Below are 27,934 nucleotides of genomic sequence, written 5' to 3'. Positions count from 1 at the left end.
TGACACACCTTAAACAGGATAAACAATAAGCTATACAATTCGCCCACATACAGATTTATGCCCGCTGCAACATAAAAACGTGATAGAAACATCCACCCCTGTAATCTGTACCAACAGGACGTATAGAGAGGAACCTGTTAGACAGTTCCCAAAAGAAGTAAAAAAAAAAAAAAAAAAAGGAGGAGAAATGAAAGGAAAGCCAAAAGAGACAAAGAATAAAAAAGAGGCCCTAGGAACATAAAAGAAAAGAGCAATAGTACCCCTCCCCTAACCCCCCACCCTGCACCTCTGCCAATGGCTACGGCCTCCCCCTTAACAGCGTGCCTGTCGCCCGGTATACGGAACCCGAAATATAGAAGAAAGGGGAAATATAAAAGAAGGAAATATAAAAGAAAAAGATATATTGGGGGGTTCCCCAGTACAGGCCCCCGGCCCCCCCGCGTAGCCTACAGGTATATCAGCGCTGTTGCAGGACATCCGAGGAACCCATCGAATCAGAACAGTAGTCGCCCCGCCAGCCCACCCAGTCACCCCCCTTTCAGCATCTGAGGGAAACAATCACCATTTTGTAACCCAGCCCCACCCGGCCATTATCAGAAACGTGTCCCAGTCCGCACAAGGCGTAGCCAACAAAGCACCATGAGTAGAATAGACAAGGATATCCAAAGAAGAGTAGGAGTTCTTCCAATACACCAGGACACGACACATTCCACAGCCGCTCACAGCCCACGACCGCCTCCCACGCAGCAAGACATAGTCCGGTTCAGGAAGAGTAGGCAGTTCAATTTATATGGGTTGCGCGACGATGTCTGCCACAAGGGAGAGGGCAATAAAGGAGTCACCACAAGCCTCACATCCGATGGAATCCCCGAACACTCCATGTGTCCATGGACCAAGTTCCATTCCGAAGATGCCCTTTGTAACGATCGAGTAGACCCCAGTCACCAACGTCCACTCATCAGCAGCGTGTAGGGTCCCGTAAAGACACCCATCCGGGCCATACCACAGATCGTAGAGGGAGTCACCGGACCAAGGCACACAGTGAAAATACCGCATCAGGCTCTCTCATACTTCCACTTATGCCGGGGTCTAATCGCCACGCGAACCTAACCCACTCGCTGTGCTGCCAAAACACGGGAAGGGGCTTCCGAACTCTGCACTCCTTGGAAATGCGCATCGCCATCGCCTCGGGTGGGCAGGGTTCCATGAGGGTATCACTACCATATGGGGCGCACAGCATAAATGCCACCGGAGTTCACACCAGAGCCGCCATCATTTGTGCCATCCAGACGTCTCCCTGGTGGCACACGTTGTGATAGCCATCTCAACTGCCCCCCGGAAGGTCTCATCTGCGCCACCCAGTGTGTCCGAACGACTCCAAATCGCCATACAGCAATCGGCCCCGATCAGCCGAATCGCGGGATACAGACAGCAGCAAGCGGGTCGTACCAATCTCCAGCAGAGAGACAAAGAGCTGCGTCACACGTCCAAATTTAGCAAGGCAGCATTCGGGTGGGTGGGGGGGGCCCGTCCGGCATGAGGGGACGGCACTCAGCAACGGACGCTAGGTTGTTGTTCAGGGTGGGTTCGAGCGCCCCCGCGGGTGACCGTTTTTCCCCGGCCGTTGTTGTTCCACTCACCGCCGGCTACAGTATCACGTGAGGTCCCGGCTCCGGGACCCGCGTAGGCCACACCGACCGGGAAGCATATCTCCGTCCCTGAAGCTCGGAGAGCCTCCGGAGTAACTCTCGGTGGGATAGGTCCTTCTCCGACATCCAGGAAAGTGTCAGCAGCGCTGCCCCGACAGCTAGATCAAGCAGCAAGAGGAGAGAGTCGACGGAGCCGGGAGCCCGAGCGGCCATCTTGGCCGCCGGCCTGGCTCCGCCCCATGAGCTGAGGTGGTCTTGATTGTACACTAATACCTTCCTGCACTTCCAGCCCCCTCGCTATGATATCGCCTCACATAACTGACTAGAGGGCAAGGGGATTGAGTCACAGCTTTATAACGCTATCCATATTCACAGAACATTGTGGGATTCTGGATTGCGATTAAAGCCATACCTCCATAATTAGAAACCCTGGGGAAGGCTTTTCATGGTGGAACCGGGGAGGGGCAGCAAATCCTTTTTTTACATTTCTACCACAAACCAAAGTTTTTTTTTACTATTGTTTTTAGCTGTAATATGTTGACTGCTTTTACTATAATGATTTTAATTAGTTGTACAGTTAATTAAAAAAATACATTGTCTAAAAAAAAAAACTAGATTTAAATTATCTTCCTAATTTGAGCACTGAACTAGAGCGCTACATCTTCGGGAAGAGAATGCAACGTCAAGGGGAATCTGTAGAACAATTGGCCTCCAAATGCAGTTTTGGCGCCTCTACTGAAGAACGATTGAGAGACCAATTTATATTGGGATGTATACTAAATAAGGCCAGGGAGAGCATGTGGCAGAAGAATAATCCATCTTTACAAATGTTCACAACAGCGAAAACGCATGAGCATTCTAAAGCCTGCGTTGACATAATTCGCAAAGATGGACTGATCAATGATAAAGGGGAAAGTACAACTGTCACAGAAATGCAGGGCTAAATCGGTGCATGATAAGTCCACTTTAAATTTCAAGGCAGCTACCGCTACAAAAGCTTTTCAGGGCAAATGTTTACGCTGTGGCAACTTGGGTCATATGCCAAATCACAAAGATTGTCCAGGGTGGAAGTTTTTTTTTTTTTTTAAACTGTGGTCAAAAGGGCCACTTGTGATGTGTTGTAAGTCAATTGGAGACTCTAAGAAAGTAAGAGAAATTGAGTCTGCTGATGATAATTTTGTTGAGGAGGTCACCATCCTACAAGCAAGAGAGTTCCATAGAGGGCCCTTTGGAGGTGGCTCGGGTTAATGATGAACCTGTTAAAATGCTGTTTGAATCTGGCGCCAAGGTGACGCTTATACCAAAAGCCTTTTATGCACAGCATTTAAAGGGGAAGGTGAAATTATTGAGACCTGACATAAGGCCTAAAGGTTACGGTGGGGAACCCACTGAGTTGCTTCATTTTTGGGGCACAATTTAGTTTAAGGACAGGACTATTCCGGGAAAGACAGATGTCTCCATAAACGGGGATTCACTCATCAGCTGGTTTTATCTTCGGGATCTGTATGTGAATCTAGATCCCAATGACAATTCTTCCATGAGACGGAAGGAGATTTCCACGAGACGGAAGGAGATTTCCACTGTTAAGTATCTCGCGGGGGGGGGGGCGGATGTAGTGAGTTGATAAAGGAATTCCCTGAAGTATTCGCACACCAGTTGGGGTGTCTTAAAGATTATGTACATCCGATAAGACTCAAATCCAATGTACAGCCCAAGGTGGCTAAAGTGAGGAACGTTCCTTTACTAGTGAGGAACGGTATGAGAAAACAAATGGACAAGTTAATTGATAATGGCATAATACAAGAGGATGAGGCTACCGGATGGTTGGCCCCAGTGGTAATGGCCTGGAAGGCCAATGGGGATGCCAGGCATTGTGTGGACCTTAGAGAACTCAACAAATGTGTGGTAGTTGATCACTATCCACTGCAAAACATCAGCATAATGTTGTGTTCTCTTAATGGTGCCAAACACTTCTCCTCACTTGACCTCACTTCAGCATACCACCAGATACAGTTGCATCCCTCATCTCAATAATTGACTAACTTTATTACACCCTTTGGCACTTTCACATTTTTGAGGATACCCTTTGGGTTAATATCTGCTGCCTCAGTGTTCCAGAGGTCAATGGAGAAGTTTCTTAAGGGGATTGAAGGTGTGAAGGTCTACCAGGATGATGTGTTGTAATCGGGGCTCATCTTGATGAGCACAATGGTAGATTACTGGAGGTACTGGCAAGATAGTGGATTTACATTGAAATCAGAACAAATTTAGTTCAAGTGACTGAAATGTAATATTTAGGTCACTTGGTTACAGCTTCTGGGATTACATCTGAAACTGGATTGGTGGAAGCCATTAAAAATATGCGTTCGCCTCAGAATAAAGAGGAGCAGGTAAAATTTCTGCACATAGTGGAGTTTGATTATAAGTTTATGCCACAGTTTGCTGAAAAAAAGCTGAGTGTAGGGGAAGCTTGCTGACGAAAGGCCGAGAGTTTGTCTGGTGTCAGTTGTCTGAGAGGGAGTGTGAAAGTGTAAAATCTTGTTTATATAAGGCTCCAAATTTAGGAAGCTTCGAGCCCAAGGATGAAACCTGCAGGATGACCGACGCCACCTCAAAGGGTTGGGAAGCTATCCTTATGCAAAGATCAAAGGGGCAGGACATGACAATATTGTTTGTATTATGAGGGTTTAGAGGACCGGAGTTGAACTACTTGGTGATCGAGAAAGAGGTGTTGCGACTCTTCTGAGTGGTGAGAAAGTTAAAGAAATTCCTCGGGGGGGGGGGCAACAAGTTTGAGATTAAGAACGATCACAAGCCTCTCAGGAAAGTTTTCGTGAAGAAGGGTGTGGATTTGGTGTCTATAGGATTCGTAAGAGAGTGGTGCCCTCCAGGAATTTGAATTTGATAGATGATATGTACCTGGTGCCAAAATCTACTTGCAGTCTATTTTTCAAGGATGTGTGATACTAAGGAGGGAGATTTCTTTGGTGGTGAAGAGGAAGTGAATGTTTGTTTGATTTCCAATGGACGGAGAGTGGAGGAAATAATTAATTGAAGACGTGATGTTGCAGAAGGCCACTGGGATAATTTCTGGCAGCTGGTGTGGTAAGAATGAGTGCGAGGATGATCTCAGAGGATTTTGGCAGCTGACAGTCGATTTGGTTGTGGTTAATGGATTGTTGATGAAAGGGATCAAACTGATACCCCCCCAGCAATTTGAGGAAGAAATTGGAGGATAATGCGCATGACAGTCACATGGGTATATCCAAATCCAGAAAGATGGTCAGATAGGGCTATTGGTGGCCAGCAATGGACTTTATGATCTTGAGAGAGGTGAGGAATTGCATAGACTCCGTGCATTGATAATGTGTTGGAATGTAGGACCCAACCCATGGTTTTAAATGAAAAAGCCTCTGGCCCATGGGTGGATACTGTGTTGGACATCCTTGGTACTTTCAAGATCAAAAGGTGAGGTAGGTATGTCCTGGTGTGCATTGACATGTTCTCACGTTGGCCAAAAATTAAGATTGTGAACTCAGTGGAATATGAGGTGGTGCTAAATTATCTGGAGGAGATATTTGAGAGGGAGTGTCTTCCTTCTTTGCTTCTTACGGAAAATGGAGGGTAGCTTACTTCTGGTATGGTGGAGGATTTCTGGAGGACAAAATGCATAAAGCACAAAAAAGCAGAGCTGATCCACCCAGAAAGCAATGGTGCTGGAGAACGTTTTATAGCAGTATTGAATGAAAGTTTGAAACAAGCTTTATTGAGTAGTGTGAATTGGGAGTGTGACTTAGGAAAAAGGAGCTTGAATATACTCTCACTGCACCGTTTCAATGGGTGTAACACCTTTCTAACTGTCCAGCGGAAGGATTTCCAATAGTGAGGGGGTTCTGGTGTGGGTGAATTAGAAAAGAGCGGAGGTTCATGATCAAACACACTTAAGTCACTTAACAGGGTGACTTAACATCATACAGTGGAGGGGAGTCTCTATGTCCTTGTGGTGCAAAACCAGTGGAAAACCGTGTGGCAAGGCCACAACATATCAGGAGGGTACTGCTTCGGCTATAAGATTGTATTTGAAATCATGCGCTTTGTTTTGTAACTGGGCCTGTATTCTTACTGTGAATATTATCATTATGTAATATTGTTATATTTAATCTTTTATTCTTTTGTGTAATATTGGGTGAGGGAGGTTATGTGGTGTTCTATAATTATGGGATGATGCTATGTTCTGGAAAGTAGCGATGGTTGCTAAGATGGAATTACTGGTCAGATGCATTCTGACCCAGTTGACTGTTGGATGTGGCTGGGGTGTCCGCTACTGGAAACTTAATAAAGAAGAGTACTACAATGTATCCAAAGACGTGTGAGCCTTCTTCCTGGTACTTAACGCTATCCTTGTTGGCTGCAGAAGGTAGAAGGCGGTGTCTACCTTCTATGGCTAGAAAAAGGTGTAGTCAGACTTTGCACAGAGAGCATGAGCTAGAGCAACAAGCTACTTCTCTTCAGCAACTCTTTCTGGTGGGTTTTCCTGCAGATTTCTCACTTAACAATCTCAGGCTCTATTGGATCCAGAAACCACTCCAAGCAATAGATATTCAGTGTCACCAGGTAGTTAGTATCTCAGTACTCCAGTGACAGCTCTGACCACCCTACAGATGGCAATACTGGCCTATACTCATGGATCTGCCTGAAGCCAGTCCCTTCACTTTATTTCACACCCAACTGAGGCCTGAGGAAGAGGAACTAAATCATAACAGAATGCCTAAAAACAAATAGAAACCATATTAAACTTATTAGTCAAGAAAGCTACCATAGAAGGGTATTCGGGAGGGCAGTGAAGAATGTGCAGGAAGATCAATTATCCACTAAGAAAAGGCACGACTGTAGATGAGTAACTTATTCTTCTGATGAATCCCTCCTATGCAGATTCTTCACTTACGAATGATGCCCAATAAGATTCCAAACAGGAGAAAATAGTACTGTTTAGCAAACATGGGAAGCGAGACGAGGTTGCATCTGACATATTTCAATCAGTGGAACACCTCTGAACAACTCTGTGGAAAACTCCCTGGCCCCCAGTGGAATAGGCCAGAGTACTTTCAGGCAGTACCTCCTTGGCCAACATGTAGCAGATATTAATTCAAAGAATGACCCAGAGGAATTATGCACTTGTTCATACCCTTACCCTTCTTGACAGTAGCAAAGCCTACATACAAGTTTGCCATCCATCCCGCCAGTCCTCCTCCTGTCAATGTAGAATAAGAAGCCCGAGGGTATAACATTAGTAGCCTTTCATCCTCCTTAGAAGGGTGTGGGGAGGAAAGAAAGATGGTAACATAACCTAGTAGCCCATAAGAAAAGCAGCCACCAGTGTAACACCAACTTGGGTGGGTAAAATGTAATTTCACTCTTTCACGGCTCTATACACATGTCAATAAAGGAACAACACACATCAGCTGTGTTTTTTTTTCTCAAGTCCGAAACCTTGGGAAACCTACCAACCATAGATATTTCTGAACACAAGACACCGAGAAGTCATGGGTGGTATGGCATGCAAAATTTACACCACTTTTTCTTACCCAGAATTCCCTGCATAGGTCAAACATTGGTTAAAAAACATATGTCCTCTCACCTCAGGGATTATTGGGGAATGGTCCGAACTACACTTGGGGAGATTACAGACCTCACAATTCATGACAACACTCTGGAGTGCCTACTGGGTGTACGCAGGCGTACTAGAGCCTTGAGGGTCCAGCTACGTTTCCTAGACCTCGCCCGTGTATTGGTTATAAGGGCGATCACCATGAAATGGAAATCACCCAGATGCCCCCCATTATCTGTGATATGGTTAGATGGGGCAGTGCGGAAAGCGCGGCAATTAGACGAGAGGAGGCACGAGGACTGCGGAAACATCCCATTTCTATGAACTGGGACATCATGTTGGAAGTCTTTAGGCAGAAAGACCTCCTACCTACACACATCACCCCCACTCCATGACGTACCCAGTTGCATACAAGGGTCAAGAGCGGTGGGCGCCTATCACGTTGGAAGAGTCTTGACTCACCGGTCAGCCGGGTACAGCAGGAACGATGCGTTGCTAATAGACCCTCTCCCCACAGGGGTGACACCCCTGCGTGCTCATGAAACACCACATGTATGTCACACCTCTAGGGGGAAGGGAAAAAGGGGATAAAAGAACCAAAACGAAAATAATCTACTGCTGGGAGGCACTGGCACGGGAGGTCCTTGCTAGATACTCAATCTCTGGTAAGGTCCACCCCAAAGGCCCTGCAGGTGGGACAGAAGCACATAACACATCAGACGCGCGCTCTGCACCTACCTCCCCTTCTCTGAGCTCCCCCCCCCCGCTTGTACACTTACTCTGACCAGTCTTTGCTTTCCTCATAGGTCGACAGGTTGATAAACACACTAAAGAGTTCAGTACTATACGGTAGAAATGTTAATAGCACTTATCTGCGGGGGTTGCTGATGCCGTGAGAGAAGACGGAATCCTTCCTTGGTTACTTCACCAGGAAGTCTGGATAGCGTGTCTCGGCAGGCGCAACTACCGGCTTATCCCGGGTGTCCTTGGGGAGTCGGCTCGGTAGGTAAGTGCGTCCAAGAGAAAGGTCTGGGAGGAAGGGAACAGAGAGCAGCGCTCTCGCGGTATGTTGGGGGGCTTGCGGTCGTCACCGCGATGCAAGCGGGGGTAGCTGTTTGTAGTCCGGGAGAGAAGCGCGAGAAACCTCGCAAGGCGCAGCGCACGTCTCCACCGGATAGGCGAGTGCGTACCACGCACCAGCCCTTCACACAGGGAATGGGAGCAGCGCTCACCACGGAAGGTCTCGGGGGTTATCCGCTCCTTGCCGCGCGCTTGGAGAGCGGCAGCTGTGAACACGGGCCGGACGCCCGCGAAGTCTCCTGGAAGTGGAGAGGTTCGTCTCGGTGCCGAACTTCCCGCTTCGTTAGTGGTAGGCAAGTCCAAGGGATCTCCGTCTGAGACCCGGAAGTACACAAAGTGACAAGCCCCGTGTTACAGGTAGGCGGAGCTTATGTAGGCCACGCGCGGCTTGCACGAGGAGTCTGGGAATTGTAGTTCTTGCCTCCGTGACCTGGGAGGTGTAGTTCTTAGTCTTCTTGTCGGTCCTATGCTTACGCTGCGCCTCTACTAGCTCCACCGTCCCCGAGCCCTGACAGCGCCGTATAGACCATATCAGTACTCTATTGGCACGTCAGCAATAGTGAATAGAATCTGCCATTTCACAAAGGTGACAGGCTGTGAGGTATTCAAGAAAGGACAGACCAGGAGGGAGGGTGGGGGGAGGGAGAGAGGGCTCACGTTATTGGAATTGTTTAAAAATAGTGAAATGTAATTATTTCTAGAGATAATACGGCATATTTGAAATGTATACACCAGTTGTACTCTACTCGTACCGACTACAGTATGATGTACTGACATATGCAACTTGCTATTTAGTCTGTACCAAATGGAGACTTGTACACGATTGGAAAACAAAAATGAAAATAGCACAATGGCCTTGATAGGACGCATGGCCGTTATTGCACAACACTCAGTAAAGTTTGTTTAAAAAAAAAATTCTCACATTTCTGTGATAGAAAGTTCCAGAATGTGTGGGGAACAGCAAAACTCCCACACAACCCAGTATTCTCACTCTTCTACCAATAACAAGCATTGGCAAAGCCAAAAGGTCTGGCCTTGGAAAGAGCTTTTTTAAAGATGTTTATACTTTTCTGAAAACACATGTAACGTGCAAGAACTCTACCATAGAAATATAAAGGAGAGGCCCAGGAACACAGGCATAACAGTGAAGAACAGAAGTGTACATCGTTTCAGGTAGCTTTGCATGTGATGAGATGAAACGGCGTCACTCACAGGGCAAGAAAGCCAATTAAGAAATAGGCTGAGCCTTTGCTGCATGCAGCATGCTGTGATGGTCTGAAGCAAAATGTGAATAACACTTGAACCGCTAATGAATATGGAGGGAACTTTGGTAAAGTTCTTACTGGTGGATACTCTATACACCTGCAGATTCCTTACCGCTTGAATATCTCAGGAGCCAGACTGGATCTAGACACTTCTGACATAGCTCTCCTGCATGAATAATGAATGAATCAATATAAAATGTATAAAGCGCTAACTTTGCCCAAGGGAGTCAAGGCGCTAAATAAGGGTGGCTGGCTCCATCTCAAACTCGGAAGTGGAGTTGTGATGTCACTGGAGGCCACACATCAGAAAAAGCCTGTTTTTAACCATGCCATTCGGGTCGAAAACATCAGCCGTTACAGCAGTGCAGCTCAGCAGTCTTGGTACCTTATGAACAGGCCTATGACCTCCCTAGGAGAAGGGCAGGATCAGTAAGAAATCTGCAGACAAAGTATCCATCAGAAAGAAAATTACCGAGTGCAAGTAACTTTTACTTTCCATGGATATTTCTACACATTCCTCACCTCCAGAGCAGATTTCAAAGTAGTACCCACATCCAGGGGAGGACCTGAAGGAAAGGTCAGATGACGAAATTCTGGAGGACCGAGCGACCAAAATGGGCATCTCTTCTCATATGCAAGTCCAACCAGTAGTATTTGGCAAAACTGTGAAGGGAAGCCCATCTCTGCGCTCTGCAAATCTCACTAACTGGTACACATCTTGTTAAGGCTGCAGTGAAAGAGTTTGCCCATCGTGGAATTGGTATGGATTCCCTCAGGTGGTTCCTAAATGAGAGCATACCAAATTTTATCTTATGAAGACCTGATCTTATTGGTGACAACTAGATAACAACTAATCACACACCTGTGGCACAGTCATTGCAAACTATCCTCCTCTTTGGTTGGTTGAGGTGGAAGATAATGTTGGGAAAAGTGGTAGATTGACCCAGATAAAGGTGTATCCACCTTGGGGAGGAAAGTGGGTTTTTTTAGGACAAGGTTGGCAAGAAAGAAGCATGTGAACAGTGGACGACTGCTCAAAGCCTTCAGTTTGCCTGCACATCTCGCTGAGGTAACTGGCCAAGTTGGCACAAGGGCAGTATCTTGAACTTTACCTGCTTGAGGAAAAGGTTTAGAATCCTCAAATCCAGAAACAGTCTGTCTTTTCTGTGGACCAGGAAATATCAAGAGTAGATTCCTGCTGCTTACCTCTATGGCACCATTCTGAAGCTGGGAAAGAACCTCCACATCCAAAATCTAGGCATGATCAGGAAAGGAATTTTGGTTGGAAGGGTGACCTTCAGAGGAGCAGTCAGGAAGGGAAGGGCAAAAACCTTGAAGTTCACTTGGAGCACCCACTGACCTGTGGTAACATTTTCCACTGGCCGAAGAAACAAAAGCTGATGGGCAGAAAAGGGTGCATTAAAATGGTTTTTGCAGCTACAGAAGCAGAAGCAGCGGAAGGGGACTAGTGGTCTACATCTGGAGTCTCCTCTCCAATTGAAGTAAAAAGAACTGCTTCAGTGTCTGCATTGCTAAACCAGCTAGAACAGTCTTGAAGGCTGTGCCACAGAAAAACCCTAAAAAAACTAATATTACTGGTGGAGCCATCGGCTTGGGGAGTCTAGTCCCAAAAGTACACCAGGTCCATGCTTTGTTCAAAGCACTCTAAGAAGTAATCTGCTTTCTCCATAAATAATCTTTCTCCAGCCAAAGGACTTATCCATAGGGGCTGTCTGAATGTCTACTGAGAAGACTAGAGTAGAGAGTACATTCAGGCATGCTTTCATTTTTGTTGCGGGCAACAAGCTAATCCCGGACAACTGTTCAGGAAGGCTAATGGCAGCCGAATTGGTCATTTTTCAAAGAGCAAGGATATATTTCCCAAGTGGCATGTGGCATTTGCTTTACGGAGGGCAAGACTCCCCAATACAAATAGCTTATGTTCCATGAAATCCAGACATTTGGATCACAGTCCAGCAGGGTGGTAGGGAAAGCTCTGGTATTCCTTTTCACTGAAGACATCTAAACTATCAGGCTTTCTGGCGAGATGTGGATAGAAAAATTGAACACTGGCTGGCACAAGCCTGGAGGAGTGCGTGATATGGTGGTGGCCCTCCAGGCCCTAAAAAACGGCTTCTCTCAGGCAGCTAATATAGGTTCATGCAGGACCTTGTTTAAAGGCAGTGGAATCGTGGGAGTCATGGAAGACAGTCGTAAGAGTACAGTCAGCTCCAGTAATGGGCATTGACAACTAAAGCGTTTCTGGAGCTTTCTGCACCATAGCGGTGAATTAGCAAACTTATTCTGAAGGAGTACTCAAAGTGTATAGCATCAATCAATCAATCAATCAAGGCATTTATAGAGCGCACTACTTACCCGTAGGGTCTCAAGGAGCTTGGGGGGGGGGGGGTGCCGTTACTGCTCGAACAGCCAGGTCTTCAGCTTCTTCCTGAAGGAGAGGTGGTCTTGGGTCAGGCGCAGGTCGGGAGGGAGGGAGTTCCAGGTCTTGGCGGCCAGGTAGGAGAAGGACCTTCCTCCTGTTGTCGCTCTTCGGATGCGGGGGACGGCGGCGAGGGCGTGGCTGGCTGATCGGAGGTGGCGTTTGGGAGCGTAGAAGTTGATTCGGTTGTTGAGGTAGCTCGGGCCTTGGTCGTGAAGGGCTTTGTGTGCGTGGGTGAGGAGACGGAAGGTGATTCTTTTGTTGACGGGGAGCCAATGCAGGTCTCTCAGGTGTCCGGAGATGTGGCTGTTTCGTGGGATGTCGAGGATGAGTCTGGCTGAGGCGTTCTGGATCCGCTGGAGTCTCTTCTGGAGCTTGGCGGTGGTACCGGCGTAGAGGGCGTTGCCGTAGTCCAGTCGGCTGGTGACGAGGGCCTGGGTGACGGTCTTCCTGGTCTCGGTGGGGATCCACCAGAAGATCTTCCGTAGCATGCGTAGGATGTTGAAGCACGCCGAGGAGACGGCGTTGACTTGCCTGGTCATGGAGAGGGAGGAGTCCAGGATGAAGCCCAGGTTGCGTGCGTGGTCTGTCGGTTTGGGTGCGGTGCCCAGGGCGGGGGGCCACCAGGAGTCGTCCCAGGCGGAGGGCGAGGGGCCCAGGATGAGGACCTCCGTCTTGTCCGAGTTCAGTTTCAGGCGGCTGGTCGTCATCCACTCGGCTACATCTTTCATCCCTTCGTGCAGATTGGCTCTGGCGGCGGCGGGGTCGTTGGTCAGGGAGAGGATCAGCTGGGTGTCGTCGGCGTAGGAGATTATGTTGAGGTTGTGTTGGCGTGCGATGGCCGCGAGGGGGCTCATGTAGACGTTGAAGAGGGTGGGGCTCAGCGAGGATCCTTGAGGGACGCCGCAGATGACTTTGGTGGCCTCTGACTTGTACGGTGGTAGGCGGACTCTCTGTGTCCTTCCGTCGAGGAAGGAGATGATCCATTCCAGTGCCTTCTCCTGGATTCCGACGTTGCTGAGGCGCTGTACTAGGGTGCGGTGGCAGACCGTGTCGAATGCCGCGGAGAGGTCTAGGAGGATGAGGGCCGCTGTGTCTCCGTTGTCCATCAGGGCTCTGATGTCGTCGGTGGCAGCGATGAGGGCGGTCTCGGTGCTGTGGTTGGCTCGGAAGCCAGACTCTGAGGGGTCGAGGGATCCATTTGTCTCGAGGAAGGCGGCCAGCTGCTTGTTGACGGTCTTCTCTATGACTTTGGCTGGAAACGGGAGGAGCGAGATGGGGCGGTAATTCTTGAGTTCGGTGGGGTCTGCTGTGGGTTTCTTGAGTAGAGCGCTGAGTTCGGCGTGCTTCCAGCTCTCAGGGAAGGTGGCGGTGTCGAAGGAGGTGTTGATAATGTCCCGCAGGTGGGGTGCGATGACACCGTCTGCCTTGTTGAAGACGTGGTGAGGGCAGGGGTCGGTCGGAGATCCGGAGTGGACGGAATTCATCATGCGGACGGTCTCTTCGGTGCTGATCGGAGTCCAGGCGCGGAGGGTGGTGGTGGGCGGCGTTGCTGTGGTCGTGGCGTGCGTCGGATGAATGCTGAAGCTGTTGTGTATGTCTGCGATCTTGTTGTGGAAGTAGGAGGCGAGGGAGTTGCAGAGGTCTTGCGATGGGGTGATGTCGTTGTTTCCTGCGCTGGGGTTGGAGAGCTCTTTCACGACGTTGAAGAGTCCTTTGCAGTTGTGTGCGTTGTTGTCCAGCCGGTCCTTGAATGCAGTTTTCTTGGCGGCGCGGATCAGTTGGTGGTGCTTCCGGGTGGCGAGCTTGAGGGTGGTCATGTTGTCCGGTGTTGGTTCCCTTCTCCAGACTTTCTCGAGGGCTCGGCAGTTCTTCTTGGAGCTCTTGAGTTCGTCGGTGAACCATGGGGCCTTCTTGCTGCCGGGTCTGCTGGGCGGGGTCCTCAGAGGGGCGAGTTCGTCCGCGCAGTTGCTGATCCACTTCGTGAGGTTTTCGGCGGCCTGGCTGGGGTTCGCTGAGCTGGCAGGAGGGTGCTGGCTCAGGGAGGCGGCGAGCTGGTCGGCTGTGATCTTGTTCCAGCTTCTACGGGCAACCTGTTGCTGGTGGTGGTGGATCGTCGTTCTTTTGAAGGTGAAGTGGACACAGCTGTGGTCCGTCCAGTGAAGTTCTGTGGCGTGGCTGAAGGCGATGTCTGTGCTGGATGAGAAGACGGCGTCGAGTGTGTGTCCGGCGAGGTGGGTGGGGGTGGACACCAGCTGCTGGAGTCCAAGGTTGGCGAGGTTGTCGAGCAGGGTGCTGGTGTTGCGGTCGTTGTTGTTCTCCAGGTGGAAGTTGAGGTCCCCCAGGAGGATGTAGTCAGTGGAGGGGAGGGCATGCGGGCTGACGAAGTCGGCGATGTCCTCGCTGAATTGGGTGCGTGGTCCCGGGGGTCGGTAGATCAGGGTGCCTCTGAGGGTGGTCTTCATGTCCTCTTCAGGGGGTGTGCTAAGGCTGCTGGCATGCCAGATGCCAAAACAGACACAGAATTTGTATATTGTTAATGGAAGATGTTATCCACCTCAGAGTCACCACCTTTGGTGCACTGTAACTATAAGACTGGAATTTCCATGGCATCCACATTGGACCTTAAAGCTTCATCAAACTGACATCTCACTGGGCCCCAAGAGGGGATAATTCAAGAATTGATCTTCAAGGGATGCCTGGACCTTCTTTTTAGCAGAAATGAGAACCTCCTCTGATTTAAAGGGGACTGGTGGTACAAAACAGGATGCAACACTGCGAAAGGTGCTGCCATCGCTGTAAATGGTAATGAAAGCGGCTTCAAGGTTTAGCAGGTCTGACTCAACAGCAGGGTGGCCAGGACCCCAAGCAGCAGCAACGAGGATGGAGTCTGAAGTACCACAGCCTGAAGGCGTTGAGGCTAATGCTGTTAAATGAGACATGCTACACACCTGTGAGGCTGAGGGGGGCCTGTAGGGGGAAGTGAGAGCCATGAAGTGGTCCAACATCACCTGATGAAAGACCTCCACCTGAGAGGTGTTGGCAGATCTGAAAACTCTGTTAGAAGCTTGTTTAGGACAGGAATCCGCTCTGAAGACTGAGCTGGGTTGAGGGAAAAGTGCCACCGACTTACTAACCAGTCCCAAAAGCAGAACTCTTTGCTCAAGGAGAAATTAGATGCGTTCCCCTGATGCCTTTTTTAATGTTTTTTATAGAAAGAACTGGGAATTGACCTTAACGACCCTAGCCAGGAACACATTGGCACTCCGCTTTCCCATGGCCGGCGGATGCATAGACTCACTGAGGGAACGATCCTGCTCTGGCTCCACACACCATATGTAGATGTCAAGGTGGGTGGAAACGGAGACTTGTACCTAGATTTGAAGCCTGACACCTTATAAGTGACACTGGATCCAAGGCCTCCTGACATCACAAAACAAACATAAGGAATCACCAGAAAAGACCAAAGATGAGCTCAGGATCTGCATCATCTAGGCACAGAAAAACAGGAACTGATGTCAGCATGCCAGGCAGGACTTTATTAAGGACAATGACGTCATATTCGGGATGATAAGAGCCATTACTGTGTTCATAGCACCATCTGGCAATAATGGGGAGCTATTAATTGCAGAATTTTCCAGATTCAGACTGGATATGTGTAAGATGAGAAATGTGCAGAAAGAAACACAAGGAAAAATGTGTGATAAACCACACATCCGATGCCTGATGCACACCAAGAGATGAAACATGTTGGCATTTGTCATCCTGGTACACTTGGGACATAGAAGTCGAAAACTGAAAACCCTTAATGGCTACCCATAGAAAATTCTTGACATGGACAGACACATATCAGAACATAGTATACTACCTATTTGGGAACTATGAAATAGTAGAACAGACATTGGCATAGTTAAATGATGAGAAAGGTGGGGGCTGTAAGAGGTATAAAGAAAGAACTGGAATTAGGCTTATTTACGAGGTATTTGTCATGGCATCTAGCAAAAGTAGTAGCACCCTAACATCAGATTTGACCCCCCCCCCCACGCTTCCTGTCCAACAACTATTAAAAGGTATGTGCCAGGCAATATTGGAAATGCTCTGGATGAACACCCAGACCAAACTCCACACATCAGAAGATAAAGAACATGCTTTCATGAGAATGGTCCATCTGAGCTCAGTATCACTTGATACCCTTAAGAGCTTAGCAGCAGGTCTTCAATGTCTAAAACACAAGATTCTAAGCAAAATTCATCCGAACAGTCTCAGGGCTCAGACATCGAAGACTCAGTATACTTGACTTTCTTTAGAGACTAAACCTGGAAATCAAATATTCTCAGATTCCTCGATTTTAATGCTTCCAAGGCCTCTAAAGCATAACTGAAAGAAATAGAAGGAAAAGTTACTTACTTACTTGTAATCCTAGTTCTCCTCCAGGAGAAAAGAAAGGGAGAAAGAGAGACAGACAGCAAAGAGGAAAAAGATATCTAGGTTAAAAAAAGAAGCAAAAAATACTCCAGTGACTAAATGAAAATTAATGGTGTGCGAAATTAGTGCAATTTCCTTTTGGATAATTATGCAAATGTTTTGGGAAAAAAATCACATGAAATCCAAATCTGGCATTTAGTTATATATATTAGTGCGAAATGCGTCCTCGCATCCAATTACTTTTCACTCTAAAAAGATACTGCAAAAACACATAAATGCTGTGAACAGCCACTCATGTTCTATTTGTCCATGCTGTACCCGTTTTCCAACAACAGTCTTTTTACTCAAAAGAACATAATTACACATTGTGGAATAAAAGCATAATTTTGAAAATGTGGCTTAACAAACGTAACATCAAATGCTAGAAATTAAACAAGATTATGCTGACAAGACAAAAACGTTGTCCAGGCCTACTAAATCGAGTAAAATATGACAAAATAAACAAGCATATTCGTACTTAGGTACAGGCTTTTCAGAGTTTAACGCTGAAAGAAAAATGAAAACATATCTATTTAGGAAGACCAGCAAACTTTCTCGCTGTTAACCAAAAATATAACATAAATTGAAACTAAACAAAATAGGGTGCTTTTGTATATATGACCTAGAAAGTACCTGCTGTGAAAGAATGGTAACTGCTTCTTTATGTTTGGCATCACGTAAGTTTATTCCATTCACGGCTAATATAGCATCTCCAACATGCAGCCCGCCACATCGATCAGCAGGTTGACCAGGATGAATTTCTGAGATCAGAATTGGAACACCATGCTCTTTGCCTCCCTGATGGGGAAAGAAAGAATCAAACTAAATTAAAAGAAGCCATTTGTGTGCATACATTAGTTTAAGGTTACATCTCAACAACACCACAAAAAAATGACAGGGTTTCTCAATTATGCATAATTAATTGAGGCCACTTTTCCACTGGTGAGTAGATCACGCAAAACACTGTTTCATAGGAACATATGAAATTAGTTCCTTCCCTTATAAATCCAGTTCTCCAGCATTAGTATCTTTCGTATGGTTACATGCTTGAATCATTCTCTGTCATCAGGCTGGAAAACCCTGGTAATCATAAATACCAGTAAACTGTGTTAGAACAGCCATATGCCTCAATAACAGTGTTTATTTAGTAGAACATCCACATCATTGAAAACATCCCGAACTTTAGCCAATAAGGCGAAGTGTCAGCTCTCCTTCTTCCCCTAGAGGCTACCATATTTGATAGCACAAGTGTGAGAAGACTATATATTAAATCAGAATCTGACTGGGAAGGAGGGAGGGATGCACATGAATACATGAAGGATACCAACGCTAGAGAACTGGAGTTACAGGTAAGTAACTAATTAATTCTCCGGCTCTGGATCTTTCATATATTCACATGCTTGAAACAGAATAGTGAGCAATACAAAAAAATATAATAGTTTTTAAGAAAGCTGGAAGCAGGCTATCTCGTACTGAAACAGGTTACAGAGGACTACCTGTCCCACTGCCGAGTCTGCTTCTATGTTCACGTCGAGGCAGTAGTGCTTCGTGAAGGTGTGCCAGGTAGCTGCATGGCAGAAGTCTTGCAAGGGTGCATGTTGGAGGGAGGACCACCGGGGACTCGGGGAGACTACTCCGGGGCACCTTCCTACCGCAAAGTTACAGCCGAGCGCCGCCGAGAAGCCTCCTAGGAGAGGTCCTTCTCCCTTGATCGTACTAGGCCCAGTAACACCACTACACAGGACTCCGTATCAGTTGCTTATCTTGGTATTTTATCAATGGTAGCACATTCAATATATCTACAGGGGGATCGAGTGATCCAGAAGAGTCTCAATGTCTTTGTGGGGGTAGGGTAGCGGGACAGTCTTAGTACCAGCCTGGTACGGGGAGGTTCTGCGCCAGACCTTGCGTGCTGGTCTCAAAGCAGCTCGGACGTGGGGAGCCGCGACGGTGTCTGCAGGGCTCGGGTGGTAGTACCGCTTGGGTCGAGCCGCGACACAGTCAGCAGGGCTCTGGTGGTAGGTCCGCTTCGGTCGAGCCGCGACGAGGTCAGCTGGGCTCTGATAGTAAGTTCAACAAGGTTGGGCCGCGACAGCGTCAGCAGGGCCCCAAAGGGTCGTGAAGGTCTTTTAAGCACGATGGAGCCGCGACGTCGTCAGCAGGGCTCAGAGTGTGGTTTCAGGATGAGTCTTTCTCCGTAGGGTCAGCCGCGATCCGATCAGCAGGGCTCTTGACTCCGGGATACAACTGCCGTCTTGTTGCCGGGTCGCCCCAGATATAGGTCTAGAGCCCTTTGATGTCCGGACCCTTGCGCCCGGGGGGGGGCGGAGAGGCCGGGTCGGGAGCGGCCAGACGCCCAGCAGGAGAGGCACCAGGCCCCAGAGAGCTGTGGGGCGATCGCACCTAGGTGTGGAAGGACGGTTGGGGGTCCCATCGATACTGCCCTCCGCCGGGAATGGGGAGGTGTTCACGTGGTATTCCCCTGGCCAGGGGTTGGCGCCCCAATGTCGGGCCTCGCTGGGACCGAGGCCGGGTGGAGCGGGGTCACGTAGGTGGTTACGTAGAGTCACGTACAATCCAAAATGGAGGAGCCCCGAGGTGCATGGGACCTCGTGCGGCTTAGCGAGGGGGAACAGGACCACGCCACGAGGCCGGCTCCAACAGTGCACCAGCATACAGTGCAGCAGTCATAGCCATGATACCGCTGTAATGTGCCCTAACTCTTCCCTGGAGTGGACGCTTGGGTCTGCTGTGAAAGAGGGTGATGTAGGTTGAGAGCCAACCTGTTATCCCCTGTTTGGATTGGGGTCAACCCCTTCCTGGCTGGCCGAAAGACACAAACAGTTGGTCTGATTATTGGATTTCTTTTGTTTGGTCTAAATAGAACCTAATGCATCTGCATACCTATGAAGAGTGCATTCATTGTTCGTTCTGCGGCCATTGTTTGATTTCGGAAGAATGAGCATAGTAGAACCGGTTCATTCACAGGAAGTCCGTATGAACTTTTTTTTTTTTTTAGGTATGAATTTATAGTTGGTTTGCAAGAGGACTTTGTTCCTTGAGAATCAGAAAAAGCGTTCTTTGAAAGTGAATGCCTGCATTTTTTCCTTCCCTTTCTTGCCGCTGGAAGCGCTAGGAGAAGCGCCGTCTTCCTAGAGATGAACTTTAGATGTGCCTTGAAGGGAGGCAGAATCTGCCATGATACTGGAGGGCGCCATAATGGTGGAAATTGCTATAAACATTCTTCCATTACTTTCTTTATGATTCTTTGAAAGAATGGAGTTGATGAGGTGTCTTCGGTTTGTCAAAATCTGGATATTGCTGCTAGATAGACTTAAACTGTTGGGTATTCCAATCCACTCTTTGCTAGGTCCAATAAGTGTAGGAATATCTGAGGAGTCCTTAAATATTAAATGGATGAAAAGCTTTGGTTTTGCTCCAGACACAAAAACGTTTCCACTTTGCGGCATTTTATATCTCTGTGGTTGGAGAAGCTCTTGCCTGCACCAGGATGATCCTAAATTCCGTCACCAAATCCAAGTGACCTAACTTTTAGGGGGTCAGGCACCACGCGATCAGGTTCAGCAACTCGGGTCATGGTGATTTATTTCTCCATGATGTCTGGAGTGCCGTTCAGTCATATAGATTGACGTGAAAGTAGTTGCAGAAGTTTGATATCACTACTGGCACTGACACACCAGAGCAATGAGGACAAGCATTGAAAATGCAATAGGTCTCGCCCTCGTTTAAGTTAAAGCAATTCTGTTTGTAGGTGGTTTTTTACCTTTGCTTTTATTAGTGTTTTTCAAACTTTCATGTACATAACATGCATATATGTATTTATATAGATACGCAGTAGTATATATATGTTTATACATGTATGTATATATATATACACACATATACATATATATAAATGCATATATAATTACACATCTATATATATGTGCATGTGTGCGCGTAGAGAGAGGTAGAGAGTGAGTAGTAGAGAGTGAGTAGTAGAGAGTGAGTAGTAGAGTGTGTAGTAGAGAGTAGTGAGAGAGTAGAGAGTGTGTAGTAAAGTGTGTAATATAGAGTGAGGAGAAGAGAATAGTAGAGTGTGTAGTAGAGAGTAGAGAGTGTGTAGTAGTGAGTGGGTAGTAGAGAGTGGGTAGTAGAGAGTGGGTAGTAGAGAGTGGGTAGTAGAGAGTGGGTAGTAGAGAGTGGGTAGTAGAGAGTGGGTAGCAGAGAGTGTGCATTAGAGAGTAGTAGAGTGTGAGTAGTAGAGTGTGAGTAGTAGAGTGTGAGTAGTAGAGAGTGAGTAGTAGAGAGTGAGTAGTAGAGAGTGAGAAGTAGAGAGTGAGAAGTAGAGAGTGAGAAGTAGAGAGTGAGAAGTAGAGAGTGAGTAGTAGAGAGTGAGAAGTAGAGTGTATAGTAGAGTGTATAGTAGAGTGTATAGTAGAGTGTATAGTAGAGTGTATAGTAGAGTGTATAGTAGAGTGTATAGTAGAGTGTATAGTAGAGTGTATAGTAGAGTGTATAGTAGAGTGTATAGTAGAGTGTATAGTAGAGTGTATAGTAGAGTGTATAGTAGAGTGTATAGTAGAGTGTGTAATATAGAGTGAGTAGCTGAGAATAGTAGTGTGTGTAGTAGAGTAGTGAGTGTGTAGTAGTGAGTGCGTAGTAGTGAGTGTGTAGTAGTGAGTGTGCAGAGTAGTAGAGAGTAGTAGTGTAGTAGAGTGTGTAGTAGTGTGTGTAGTATGTAGTAGAGTGTGTAGTGTGTAGTAGAGTGTGTAATATAGAGTGAATAGTCGAGAGCGTGTAGTCGAGAGCGTGTAGTCGAGAGTGAGCAGTAGAGAGTGAGCAGTAGAGAGTGAGCAGTAGAGAGTGAGCAGTAGAGAGTGAGCAGTAGAGTAGTAGTGTGTAGTAGAGTGTAGTGAGTGTGTAGTAGTGAGTAGTAGAGAGTAGTGAGTGTAGTAGAGAGAGTAGTAGAGAGTGAGAAGTAGAGAGTGAGAAGTAGAGCGTGAGAAGCAGAGTAGTAGAGAGTGAGAAGTAGAGTGAGTAGTAGAGAGTGAGTAGTAGAGAGTGAGTAGTAGAGAGTGAGTAGTAGATAGTGAGTAGTGTAGTAGAGAGTGTCTAGTAGAGAGGGAGTCGAGAGTGTGAAGTAGAGAGGGAATAGTAGAGAGGGAATAGTAGAGAGGGAATAGTAGAGAGGGAATAGTAGTGTAATAGTGTGTGTAGTAGTGTAATAGAGTCTGTAGCAGAGAGTGTGTAATAGAGAGTGTATTAGAGTGTGTAATAGAGAGTGTATTAGAGTGTGTAGTAGAGAATAGTAGAGTGTGTAGTAGAGAGTAGTGTGTGTGTAGTAGAGAGTAGTGTGTGTGTAGTAGAGAGTAGTAGAGAGTGAATACTAGAGTAGTGGAGAGTGAGTAGTAGAGAGTGAGTAGTAGAGAGTGAGTAGGAGAGAGTGAGTAGGAGAGAGTGAGTAGGAGAGAGTGAGTAGGAGAGAGTGAGTAGGAGAGAGCGAGTAGGAGAGAGCGAGTAGGAGAGAGTGAGTAGTGTAGTAGAGTGTGTAGTAGAGAGTGTGTAGAGAGGGAGTAGAGTGTGTGTAGTAGAGAGGGAATAGTAGAGAGGTAATAGAGAGTGTGTAGTAGTGGAATATAGTGTGTAATAGAGAGTGTGTAGTAGAGAGTAGTGAGTGTGTAGTAGAGTGAGTAGCAGAGAGTGAGTAGCAGAGAGTGAGTAGCAGAGTGAGTAGCAGAGAGTGTGTAGTAAAGAGTGTGCAGTAGATTAGTAGAGTGAGTAGTAGAGAGTAGTAGTGTAGTAGAGTGTGTAGTAGAGTGTGTAGTAGAGTGTGTAGTGTGTAGTAGAGTGTGTAATATAGAGTGAGTAGTAAAGAATAGTAGAGAGCGTGTAGTCGAGGGTGAGTAGTAGAGTGTGTATTAGAGAGTAGTAGAGAGTGAGTAGTAGAGAGTGTAGTAGAGTGTATAGTAGAGTGTATAGTAGAGTGTATAGTAGAGTGTATAGTAGAGTGTATAGTAGAGTGTATAGTAGAGTGTATAGTAGAGTGTATAGTAGAGTGAGTAGTAGAGTGAGTAGTAGAGTGAGTAGTAGAGTGAGTAGTAGAGTGAGTAGTAGAGAATAGTAGTGAGTGTGTAGTAGTGAGTGTGCAGTATAGTAGAGTGAGTAGTAGAGAGTAGTAGTGTAGTAGAGTGTGTAGTAGAGTGTGTAGCAGTGTGTGTAGTAGTGTGTAGTAGTGTGTAGTAGAGAGTGAGTAGTAGAGTGTGTAGTAGAGAGTGTGTAGTAGAGTGTAATGTAGAGAATAGTAGAGCGTGTAGTCGAGAGCGAGTAGTAGAGAGCGAGCAGTAGAGCGAGCAGTAGAGCGAGCAGTGGAGAGTGAGCAGTGGAGAGTGAGCAGTGGAGAGTGAGCAGTGGAGAGTGAGCAGTGGAGAGTGAGCAGTGGAGAGTGAGCAGTGGAGAGTGAGCAGTGGAGAGTGAGCAGTAGAGAGTGAGCAGTAGAGAGTGAGCAGTAGAGAGTGAGCAGTAGAGAGTGAGCAGTAGAGAGTGAGCAGTAGAGAGTGAGCAGTAGAGAGTGAGCAGTAGAGAGTGAGCAGTAGAGAGTGAGCAGTAGAGAGTGAGCAGTAGAGAGTGAGCAGTAGAGAGTGAGCAGTAGAGAGTGAGCAGTAGAGAGTGAGCAGTAGAGAGTAGTAGTGTGTAGTAGAGTGTGTAGTAGAGAGTAGTGAGTGTGCAGTAGTGAGTGTGTAGAAGAGAGTAGCGAGTAGTAGAGAGTGTAGTAGAGTGTGTAGTAGAGTGTGTGTAATATAGTGAGTAGTAAAGAATAGAGAGTGTGTAGTAGAGTAGTGAGTGTGTAGTAGTGAGTGTGTAGTAGAGAGCGTGTAGTAGAGAGCGTGTAGAAGAGAGCGTGTAGAAGAGAGCGTGTAGAAGAGAGCGTGTAGAAGAGAGCGTGTAGAAGAGAGCGTGTAGAAGAGAGCGTGTAGAAGAGAGCGTGTAGAAGAGAGCGTGTAGAAGAGAGCGTGTAGAAGAGAGCGTGTAGAAGAGAGCGTGTAGAAGAGAGCGTGTAGAAGAGAGCGTGTAGAAGAGAGCGTGTAGAAGAGAGCGTGTAGAAGAGCGTGTAGAAGAGAGCGTGTAGAAGAGCGTGTAGAAGAGCGTGTAGAAGAGCGTGTAGAAGAGCGTGTAGAAGAGCGTGTAGAAGAGCGTGTAGAAGAGCGTGTAGAAGAGCGTGTAGAAGAGTGTAGAAGAGAGTGTAGAAGAGAGTGTAGAAGAGCGATTAGTAGAGTGTGTAGTAGAGAGTGTGTAGTAGAGTGTAATATAGAGTGTGTAGTAAAGAATAGTAGAGAGCGTGTAGTAGAGAGCGTGTAGTAGAGTGTGTAGTAGCGTGTGTAGTAGAGTAAGTAGTAGAGAGTGAGTAGTAGAGAGTGAGTAGTAGAGAGTGAGTAGTAGAGAGTGAGTAGTAGAGAGATGGAGTAGTATAGAGTGAGTAGTAGAGAGTGAGTAGTATAGAAGAGAGTGTGTAGAGAGGGAGTAGAGAGTGTGTAGTAGAGAGGGAATAGTAGAGAGGGAATAGTAGAGAGGGAATAGTAGAGAGGGAATAGTAGAGAGGGAATAGTAGAGAGGGAATAGTAGAGAGGGAATAGTAGAGAGGGAATAGTAGAGACGGAATACTAGAGACGGAATACTAGAGAGGGAATAGTAGAGAGGGAATAGTAGAGAGGGAATAGTAGAGAGGGAATAGTAGAGAGTGTGTAGTAGTGTAGTAGAGTGTGTAGTAGAGTGTGTAGTAGAGTGTGTAGTAGAGAGTGAATAGTAGAGTAGTAGAGTGAGTAAGAGAGTGTGTAGTAGAGAGTGTGTACTAGAGAGTGTGTACTAGAGAGTGTGTAGTAGAGAGGGAGTAGAGTGTGTGTAGTAGAGAGGGAATAGTAGAGAGTGTGTAGTAGTATAAGAGAGTGTGTAGTAGTGTAATAGAGTGTGTAATAGAGAGTGTGTAATAGAGAGTAGAGAGTAGCGTGTGTGTAGTAGAGTGAGTAGTAGAGAGTGAGTAGTAGAGAGTGAGTAGTAGAGAGTGAGTAGTAGAGAGTGAGTAGTAGAGAGTGAGTAGTAGAGATTTTAGTAGAGTGAGTAGTAGAGAGTGTGTAGCAGAGAGTGTGTAGCAGAGAGTGTGTAGCAGAGAGTGTGTAGCAGAGAGTGTGTAGCAGAGAGTGTGTAGTAGAGAGTGTGTAGTAGAGAGTGTGTAGAGTGTGTGTAGTAGAGAGGGAATAGTAGAGAGGGAATAGTAGAGAGTGTGTAGTAGTGTAATAGAGTGTGTAATAGAGAGTGTGCAATAGAGAGTGTGCAATAGAGAGTGTGCAATAGAGAGTGAGTAGTAGAGAGTGAGCAGTAGAGAGTGAGCAGTAGAGAGTGAGCAGTAGAGAGTGAGCAGTAGAGAGTGAGCAGTAGAGAGTGAGCAGTAGAGAGTGAGCAGTAGAGAGGGAATAGTAGAGAGTGAGCAGTAGAGAGGGAATAGTAGAGAGTGAGCAGTAGAGAGTGAGCAGTAGAGAGTGAGCAGTAGAGAGTGAGCAGTAGAGTAGTAGTGTGTAGTAGAGTGTAGTGAGTGTGTAGTAGTGAGTAGTAGAGAGTAGTGAGTGTAGTAGAGAGTGAGTAGTAGAGAGTGAGAAGTAGAGAGTGAGAAGCAGAGCAGTAGAGAGTGTGCAGTAGAGAGTGTGCAGTAGAGAGTGTGCAGTAGAGAGTGTGCAGTAGAGAGTGTGCAGTAGAGAGTGTGCAGTAGAGAGTGTGCAGTAGAGAGTGTGCAGTAGAGAGTGTGCAGTAGAGAGTGTGTAGTAGAGAGTGTGTAGTAGAGTGTGTAGTAGAGTGTGTAGTAGAGTGTGTAGTAGAGTGTGTAGTAGAGTGTGTAGTAGAGTGTGTAGTAGAGTGTGTAGTAGAGTGTGTAGTAGAGTGTGTAGTAGAGTGTGTAGTAGAGTGTGTAGTAGAGTGTGTAGTAGAGTGTGTAGTAGAGTGAGTAGTAGAGTGAGTAGTAGAGAGTGAGTAGTAGAGAGTGAGTAGTAGAGAGTGAGTAGTAGAGAGTGAGCAGTAGAGAGTGTGTAGTAGAGAGTGTGTAGTAGAGAGTGTGTAGTAGAGAGTGTGTAGTAGAGTGTGTAGAGAGGGAGTAGAGTGTGTAGTAGAGAGGGAATAGTAGAGTGTGTAGTAGTGTAAGAGAGTGTGTAGTAGAGAGTGTGTAGTATGTAGTGTGTAGTAGAGAGTAGTGTGTGTGTAGCAGAGAGTAGTAGAGTGAATAGTAGAGTAGTAGAGAGTGAGTAGTAGAGAGTGAGTAGTAGAGTGTGTGTAGTGGAGAGTGTGTAGAGAGGGAGTAGAGAGTGTGTAGTAGAGAGGGAATAGTAGAGAGGGAATAGTAGAGTGTGTAGTAGTGTAATATAGTGTGTAGTAGTGTAATAGAGTGTGTAGTAGAGAGTGTGTAGTAGAGTGTGTAGTAGAGTGTGTAGTAGAGTGTGTAGTAGAGTGTGTAGTAGAGTGTGTAGTAGAGTGTGTAGTAGAGTGTGTAGTAGAGTGTGTAGTAGAGTGTGTAGTAGAGAGTGAGTAGTAGAGAATATTAGAGTGTGTAGTAGAGAGTAGTGTGTGTAGCAGAGTAGTAGAGTGAGTAGTAGAGAGTGAGTAGTAGAGAGTGAGTAGTAGAGAGTGTGTAGAGAGGGATTAGAGAGTGTGTAGTAGAGAGGGAACAGTAGAGAGTGTGTAGTAGTGTAATATAGTGTGTAGCAGTGAGTAGCAGAGAGTGAGTAGTAGAGTAGTAGAGCGTGAGCAGTAGAGAGTGAGTAGTGGAGAGAGTGTAGTAGAGAGAGTGTAGTAGAGAGAGTGTAGTAGAGAGAGTGTAGTAGAGAGTGTGTAGTAGAGAGAGTGTAGTAGCGTGTGTAGTAGAGAGAGTGTAGTAGCGTGTGTAGTAGCGTGTGTAGTAGCGTGTGTAGTAGCGTGTGTAGTAGCGTGTGTAGTAGCGTGTGTAGTAGCGTGTGTAGTAGCGTGTGTAGTAGCGTGTGTAGTAGCGTGTGTAGTAGAGAGTGAGCAGTAGAGAGTGAGCAGTAGAGAGTGAGCAGTAGAGAGTGAGCAGTAGAGAGTGAGCAGTAGAGAGTGAGCAGTAGAGAGTGAGCAGTAGAGAGTGAGCAGTAGAGAGTGAGCAGTAGAGAGTGAGCAGTAGAGAGTGAGCAGTAGAGAGTGAGCAGTAGAGAGTGAGCAGTAGAGAGTGAGCAGTGGAGAGAGTGTAGTAGAGAGTGAGCAGTGGAGAGAGTGTAGTAGAGAGTGTGTAGTAGAGAGTGTGTAGTAGAGTGTGTAGAGAGGGAGTAGCGTGTGTAGTAGAGGGGGAATAGTAGAGAGTGTGTAGTAGTGTAATAGAGTGTGTAGTAGAGAGTGTGTAGTAGAGAGTGTGTAGTAGCGCATGTAGCAGCGCGTGTAGCAGCGCGTGTAGTAGCGTGTGTAGTAGAGTGAGTAGTAGAGTAGTAGAGAGTGAGCAGTAGAGAGTGAGCAGTAGAGAGTGAGTAGTGGAGAGAGTGTAGTGGAGAGAGTGTAGTGGAGAGAGTGTAGTGGAGAGAGTGTAGTGGAGAGAGTGTAGTAGAGTGTGTAGAGAGTGTAGTAGAGTGTGTAGAGAGGGAGTAGAGTGTGTAGTAGAGAGGGAATAGTAGAGAGTGTGTAGTAGTGTAATAGAGTGTGTAGTAGAGAGTGTGTAGTAGAGAGTGTGTAGTAGAGTGTGTAGTAGAGTGTGTAGTAGAGTGTGTAGTAGAGTGTGTAGTAGAGAATAGTAAGAGTGTGTAGTAGAGAGTAGTGTGTGTAGCAGAGTAGTAGAGTGAGTAGTAGAGAGTGAATAGTAGAGTAGTAGAGAGTGAGTAGTAGAGAATGAGTAGTAGAGTAGTAGAGAGTGAGTAGTAGAGAGTGTGTAGAGAGGGATTAGAGAGTGTGTAGTAGAGAGGGAACAGTAGAGAGTGTGTAGTAGTGTAATATAGTGTGTAGTAGTGTAATAGAGTGTGTAGTAGAGTGTGTAGTAGAGTGTGTAGTAGAGTGTGTAGTAGAGTGTGTAGTAGAGTGTGTAGTAGAGTGTGTAGTAGAGTAGTAGAGAGTGAGTAAGAGAGTGAGTAAGAGAGTGAGTAAGAGAGTGAGTAAGAGAGTGAGTAAGAGAGTGAGTAAGAGAGTGAGTAAGAGAGTGAGTAAGAGTGTGTAGTAGAGAGTGTGTAGTAGAGAGTGTGTAGTAGAGAGTGTGTAGTAGAGAGTGTGTAGTAGAGAGTGTGTAGTAGAGAGTGTGTAGTAGAGAGTGTGTAGTAGAGAGTGTGTAGTAGAGAGTGTGTAGTAGAGAGTGAATAGTAGAGGGAATAGCAGAGTGTGTAGTAGTGTAATAGAGTGTGAAGTAGAGAGTGTGTAGTAGTGTAATAGAGTGTGTAGTAGAGTGTGTAGTAGAGAG

At 46.7% G+C, this 27,934-nt stretch overlaps 1 protein-coding gene across 4 annotated transcripts in view; it reads right to left on the bottom strand.

Annotated features, from left to right (window-relative positions):
• GOPC (golgi associated PDZ and coiled-coil motif containing) overlaps positions 1 to 27,934 on the bottom strand; it is a 214,216-nt gene that overhangs the window by 20,911 nt on the left and 165,371 nt on the right. For all 4 annotated transcript variants that reach the window (XM_085611294.1, XM_085611293.1, XM_085611292.1 and 1 more), the window contains one exon: positions 17,140 to 17,304. In XM_085611294.1, the coding sequence (XP_085467420.1) occupies positions 17,140 to 17,304 (165 nt within the window). The remainder of the gene's footprint in view (positions 1 to 17,139; positions 17,305 to 27,934) is intronic.

This window comes from Triturus cristatus, chromosome 6, assembly GCF_964204655.1.
Source record: "Triturus cristatus chromosome 6, aTriCri1.1, whole genome shotgun sequence".
NCBI lineage: Eukaryota > Metazoa > Chordata > Amphibia > Caudata > Salamandridae > Triturus > Triturus cristatus.
The sequence above is the reverse complement of the archived record's forward strand: the minus strand, read 5'-3'. Positions and strand labels throughout refer to the sequence as shown.